Below are 7,298 nucleotides of genomic sequence, written 5' to 3'. Positions count from 1 at the left end.
CTAACACGCTAAAAGTCCTGATTATTAACATGGAGTCTGGTGGAGATATGCTGGCTCTATATACGCTAAACGTCCTGATTATTAACATGGAGTCTGGTGGAGATATGCTGGCTCTATACACGCTAAAAGTCCTGATTATTAACATGGAGTCTGGTGGAGATATGCTGGCTCTATACACGCTAAAAGTCCTGATTATTAACATGGAGTCTGGTGGAGATATGCTGGCTCTATACACGCTAAAAGTCCTGATTATTAACATGGAGTCTGGTGGAGATATGCTGGCTCTATATACGCTAAAAGTCCTGATTATTTACATGGAGTCTGGTGGAGATATGCTGGCTCTATACACCCTAAAAGTCCTGATTATTTACATGGAGTCTGGTGGAGTTTGGTGATGGTGATTTCGGGGCTGTTTCATGTTAAACTAAAAGGATCTTACTCTTTAACTAAAAGGTCTCTCTCTGTAGGGATCCATCCCATAATGTTGTCAGAATAATAATCTGAGTCTGGTCAGCAGCAACAACAGAACTTCTAGTGGACTCTAACTGATGCTTTTCTCGCTTTATACCGGACCGAATTTAAGGATTGTTGTTCCCATCAGTCACTTAGACACTACCACATGGGAGGAAAGGCTCCAGCTTGGTAACGGTATGAACACAGACCTTAAATCGTGGACTGACTCCCAGTTTGAGCAGAGCGTTGGCCTGGTTTCTCAGGATGAACTGGAAGCCTTCGCAGATCACCCACTGGCGCCCGCGCTCTGAAATACACCCAAAAACCAGCCTTTCATTCATCTGTTGGACAGTTGTACAGTAGATTTCATTCTGGCATTTCCCCCTCTCATTCCCCTTGCTCTGGTGTCCCCCCCCCCCCCTCTCATTCCCCCTGCTCTGGCTCTACGGTAGAGATGGAAACACTGACCGGGCCTCTTGTTTCTGGTTCCTCGGCCGATGGTGGAGATCCGGGAGGAGCCGGGAGTGAAGGTGGGGTCCACCACCTCTCTGGTTCTCTGGGGGACCAATGGACACCTTCACATCTTACTGGACACCTTCACATAAGCCTACTACACACCAAGCCGATAATCGGCTGTCTGACATGTATAACCAGGGGGGAAGGGGTCTATATAAAAGAGACTTCAGATACAGTATTAGGGGACCACTAAGGTCTATATAAAAGAGACTTCAGATACAGTATTAGGGGACCACTAAGGTCTATATAAAAGAGACTTCAGATACAGTATTAGGGGACCACTAAGGCCTATATAAAAGAGACTTCAGATACAGTATTAGGGAACCACTAAGGCCTATATAAAAGAGACTTCAGATACAGTATTAGGGGACCACTAAGGTCTATATAAAGAGACTTCAGATACAGTATTAGGGGACCACTAAGGTCTATATAAAAGAGACTTCAGATACAGTATTAGGGGACCACTAAGGCCTATAAAAAAGAGACTTCAGATACAGTATTAGGGGACCACTAAGGTCTATATAAAAGAGACTTCAGATACAGTATTAGGGGACCACTAAGGTCTATATAAAGAGACATCAGATACAGTATTAGGGGACCACTAAGGTCTATATAAAAGAGACTTCAGATACAGTATTAGGGGACCACTAAGGTCTATATAATAGAGACTTCAGATACAGTATTAGGGACCACTAAGGCCTATATAAAAGAAACTTCAGATACAGTATTAGGGGACCACTAAGGTCTCTATAAAAGAGACTTCAGATACAGTATTAGGGACCACTAAGGCCTATATAAAAGAGACTTCAGATACAGTATTAGGGGACCACTAAGGTCTATATAAAAGAGACTTCAGATACAGTATTAGGGGACCACTAAGGCCGCATATATAAAGAGACTTCAGATACAGTATTAGGGACCACTAAGGCCTATATAAAAGAGACTTCAGATACAGTATTAGGGGACCACTAAGGCCTATATAAAAGAGACTTCAGATACAGTATTAGGGGACCACTAAGGTCTATATAAAAGAGACTTCAGATACAGTATTAGGGGACCACTAAGGTCTATATAAAAGAGACTTCAGATACAGTATTAGGGGACCACTAAGGTCTATATAAAAGAGACTTCAGATACAGTATTAGGGGACCACTAAGGTCTATATAAAGAGACTTCAGATACAGTATTAGGGGACCACTAAGGTCTATATAAAAGAGACTGGTTGGTGTGTCACACTGTTTCTTACTGAATATTTTCACAGTTATCTCACCTACCAGCAGACATAAATACATTTCCTAAAATCAAAAGTTGAAACTTGACAGTAGGGCTGGGCAATATATAGATATTATATCGATATATTGATATGAGACTACATATCGTCTTAGATTTTGGATATCTTAATATCGTAATATGGCATAAGTGTCTGTTCCTGGTTTTAAAGACTACATTACAGTAAAGTGATGTCATTTCCTGAACTTACCAGACTGTTAACTGTTCTATTATTCACCTTTATCCACTCAGTCATTATATCCACATTACTGATGATTATTGATCTAAAATCTCATTGTGTAAATATTGTGTGAAAGCACCGATAGTCAACACTACAATATCGTTGCAGTATCGATATCGAGGCATTTGACCCAAAATATCGTGATGTTTGATTTTCTCCACGCCCAGCTCTACTTGACAGTGTCATTTAGTTTGTTGTTGTCCTGTAATAACATGATGTAATAACATGATGTAATAACATGATGTAATAACATGATGTAATAGCATGATGTAATAGCATGATGTAATAACATGATGTAATAACATGTTGTTGTTGTTGTTTACCTCGATGACGTTGTGGCAGGACCTGCAGTAGAAACGTCCCTCGTCTGAAACGCCCCAATCCACCGCTGAACACACACCACAGGGCTCCCTGTACCCAGCCTACACAAACACACACACACACACACACACACACAGAGACATGCACACACACACACACACACACACACACACGTCACACACACACACAGTCACACACACACAAACATACAGTCTCACACACACACACACACACACACAGTCACACACAAACATACACACATACAGTCACACACGAGAGACACAGAAAGATACACACACACACACACACACACACACAGTCACACACACACACACATACACATACATAAACGCATACAGTCACACACACACACACACACACACACACACAAAACATACACACACACGCATACAGTCACACACGAGAGAGACACAGAAAGATATACACACACACACACACGCATACAGTCACACACACACATACATACACACACACATACATACACACACACATACATACACACACACACAGTCACACACACAGTCACACACACATACATAAACGCATACAGTCACACACACACACACACACAAACAGTCACACACACACACAGTCACACACACACATACATACACGCATACAGTCACACACACGAGAGAGACAGAGAGACACAGAAAGATACACACACACACGCATACAGTCACACACACACAAACACACACACACACACACACACATTTACATGTGGACACACACACAGTCATACAGTCACACACAAACATACACACACATTTACATGTGGACACACACACAGTCATACAGTCACACACACGAGAGAGACACAGAAAGATACAGACACAACACACACACAGAGACAGAGAGACACACAACACCACACACTACATTACATGTGGACACACACAGTCATACAGTCACACACAAAGACACACCGACACACCGACACACACACACACACACACACACACAATACACAACATGTGAGTCATTAGGAGCAACATCAACTTTAAAAACTCCTGTCATATCAGTTATTACGTCATAATTACTGTTTTAACACATACACAACTGCACGTTAACACAAACAAAGTAAACAAGACATCTTGTAACTTTTGAATATTAACAACTCGGTCAGACTTCATTCATAAAATGAACATTTAAACATTTATTTTTTTGATGGGAAATGCGACGAAGACTTAAAAACGCTTAAAGATGTCTTAAAAAGCTGTTCCCATCTTTGCAGTAAATTCGGCATAAACACGGTCGGCTGTAGGACAATTCAACGTCATTTAAACAGAGTTTAGATGGAGCCCACGCTACTCAGCTAGGTTACAGTTATCCGCAAATGTGCCTCAAAATACCTTTTTTACTCGACGTAACGTGTGCCGATTGTTACGTTGCGTCGTATACATTCGGAAAAATGTCTAAAATTATGTTAAATGTTGTCGGTAATTCGTCTTTATGCGCGAAAAGACACAAACATGACGAATAATTAAACGGAGTTTGGTGCGGAGCGACTAGCTAACGCAACGTTTTATAACGTAACGCTTTCATCTTTATCAACGTTAACACACACACGTGCAGCATACATTACCGTTTGCTCTTCGTCCATTTTCACTTCTCAAAAAGCGTCTTCAGTTTGTAGTTTATTATATATTTAAACTGTAGTCCGCCCACATGTCCACATGTAGAAGGTTTGTTTTGGAGTTTACTTATTCGTCTGTCACTTCCGGTGGACCGAACGCTCTTCTACGTCACTCTGCTGCCCCCCACAGTCCGAAATGTGAACTACACGTTATTACACTTTCTCCCTGAAATATGTTGGATTTTACTACAATTAGACGTTATCAATAATTAAAAAATAAAATAGTTTGATTATATTATATTACAAGTTTGCGCATAAGAGACGCAGACGTTTCACAAGACGTTGAAAATGTGCATTTTTTTAAACATAGGTTATATGAAATTATAAAAGTTATTACAAAGTAACTATTATTTTGGAATATTTTATCATTAAATATTAAACTACATACACACAATATCTTACGTATACTGGCACATACAGACACACACAGACAATACACACAACATAGAGACACACACTAACAGACACAGGCACACACAGGCAGACACACATAGACACACACACATACACAGACGACAAACAACAGGCAGACACAACCATACAACATTAGAGACCTATCACACCAACACACAATACACATACTGTCTCACACACAATATCACACACCATCACACACACACATCACACACACACACACACACACACACAGAAACGCACAGGCATCACACACATCACACACATACGCACGATACAATACCACAATAGGCAGACATAACACATCACACACAACACACACAGACACACAATCATCACATAATCACAGACACACACAGGTACACACATCACACAAACATGATACACAACACACACAGACACACACACACAACACACACACACACATACAGACTACTACAATAAGCATACATTACACACAGAGCACACAATAGGCAGAGCACACATAGAGAGACACACACACTCTCATCACACAACATCACACAATATCACTAACACACACACACATTACACAGACGACAATAACAGGCAGACACACGCATCATCACACACACACACACACTAGGCACACACACATCACACAAACATATAGACCGACACACAGGCAGACACACAAACGACACTACACGAACACAGAATAATACATAAAGGCAGACACACCACAACAACACACACACACACTCATCACTCCTCACCTCCACTTCATTCACATAACAAAACACAAACACACATAGAGAAAAGGTCTACGCCGCGATTGGCCCAGAGTCTACGTTCACTGTAGACTCGGTCAATCAGAGAGCGAACTGTTTACGGGTCAGCGTAGACTACCAATCATATGTCGACATTCAAACCCGACCCTGCCGCTGCGGTCAACGGAGGTCTCCGTGAAGTGTGTGTGTGTGTGTGTGTGTGTGTGTGTGTGTGTGTGTGTGTGTGTGTGTGTGTGTGTGTGTGTGTGTGTGTGTCTTTCTGTGTGTGTGTGTGTGTGTGTGTGTGTGTGTCTCTTCTTTGTGTGTGTGTCTGTCTCTTTCTCTGTCTGTCTGTTTGTGTGTGTGCGCGCGTGTGTGTGTCTGTGTGTGTGTGTGTGTGTGTCTCTGTGTGTCTGTGGGTGTGTGTGTGTTTGTGTGTCTCTTTGTGTGTATGTATGTGTGTGTGTTTATGTGTCTGTATGTGTGTGTCTCTGTGTCTGTGGGTGTGTGTGTTTTTGTGTCTCTCTGTGTCTGTATGTGTGTGTTTGTGTGTCTCTGTGTGTGTATGTTAGTGTGTGTCTCTCTGTGTGCGCGCACGTGTCTGTGTCTCTTTCTGTGTGTGTGTGTCTGTCTCTCTGTGTGTGTGTCTCTGTGTCTGTATGTGTGTGTGTCTCTGTGTGTGTATGTTAGTGCGTGTCTCTCTGTGTGCGTGTGTGTGGGTCCGTGTAGAGGTCTGCCTGTGTGTGTTGTGCGTGCATTTCCCGCCTCCGTCTATTAAACCTTACTTTGAACCGGATATGAGGGGAGAGCGCGAACGCAGTCCCCCACTATCACAATTTATGCAGTCGAGATTCCCGCATTTGGGGAATTCGCAAAGGTCAGATAGCCGCAGTGCAATGGCTATCCTCGCCTTGGGTGAACCACCTTACTGATCATGGTGTCTCCCCTGCCAGGTAAGTATGATTTGCACACGTCACAGTCTGGGGGGTCTTTCTCACAGCGACGAGTTTCTGTGACGGTTCGTAACTGTTGTCTTAACATCCGTGGTTATAACGCTTAATAAAACACACATTACGAGCAGAAGTTATCGGAATTTAACCTACAGTAAAGACAGCCATCTTGTGGTGGTCGGTATGTCTGGTGGAAAAGAGCTGGACACACGAAACATTGAAAAAACACGGATATTAGAGCATTTTTCCCATCATGCACTGCGCGTGATAAGCCTGCAGTTTAGGCGGACGAGATCTATCTGTCTGTCTGTCTGTCTGTCTGTCTGTGTGTCTCTCTCTCTCTCTCTCTCTCTCTCTCTGTCTCTTCTCTCTCTTCTCACTCTCTTTTCTCTCTATCTATCTATCTATCTATCTGTCTGTCTTTCTGTCTGTCTGTCTGTCTCTCTCTCTCTCTCTCTCTCTCTCTCTCTCTCTCTCTCTCTCTCTATCTATCTATCTATCCATCTATATCAAAAGTGTCTAATCGGCAGCACTTGCTGCAGTTTACAGTTACGGCCCGTGATTGGCCCAGAGTCTACGTTCACTGTAGACTCTGGGCCAATCAGAGAGCCGATCTGTCTACGGTCAGCCGGCGAACGTAGACTACCAATCATATGCCGACATTCAAACCTGACCCTGCCGCTGCGGTCAACGGAGGTCTCCGTGAAGTGTGTGTGTGTGTGTGTGTGTGTGTGTGTGTGTGTGTG

The 7,298-nt window shown here is 42.7% G+C and overlaps 1 protein-coding gene and 1 non-coding gene across 2 annotated transcripts in view; both read right to left on the bottom strand.

Moving 5' to 3' along the window:
- The window catches only part of LOC120546444 (TATA box-binding protein-associated factor RNA polymerase I subunit B-like), a 6,050-nt gene extending 1,375 nt beyond the window's left edge, over nt 1-4,675 (bottom strand). Inside the window, exons 1-4 of the mRNA XM_039781371.1 lie at nt 4,410-4,675; nt 2,803-2,901; nt 922-1,009; nt 663-760 (exon numbers count right to left, since the gene is read on the bottom strand). Of these exons, the coding sequence (XP_039637305.1) occupies nt 663-760; nt 922-1,009; nt 2,803-2,901; nt 4,410-4,427 (303 nt within the window). The 5' untranslated portion in view covers nt 4,428-4,675. The remainder of the gene's footprint in view (nt 1-662; nt 761-921; nt 1,010-2,802; nt 2,902-4,409) is intronic.
- A 1,726-nt stretch (nt 4,676-6,401) lies between these two features.
- On the bottom strand, nt 6,402-6,563 carry LOC120547364. Its single transcript, XR_005637066.1, has one exon. It is a non-coding gene; the product is annotated as a U1 spliceosomal RNA (small nuclear RNA).
- Between the last annotated feature and the right edge of the window lie 735 nt (nt 6,564-7,298).

This window comes from Perca fluviatilis, chromosome 18 (assembly GCF_010015445.1).
Source record: "Perca fluviatilis chromosome 18, GENO_Pfluv_1.0, whole genome shotgun sequence".
Classification (NCBI taxonomy): Eukaryota; Metazoa; Chordata; class Actinopteri; order Perciformes; family Percidae; genus Perca; species Perca fluviatilis.
Note: the sequence above shows the minus strand (reverse complement) of the source record. Positions and strands in the feature narration are given on the sequence as shown.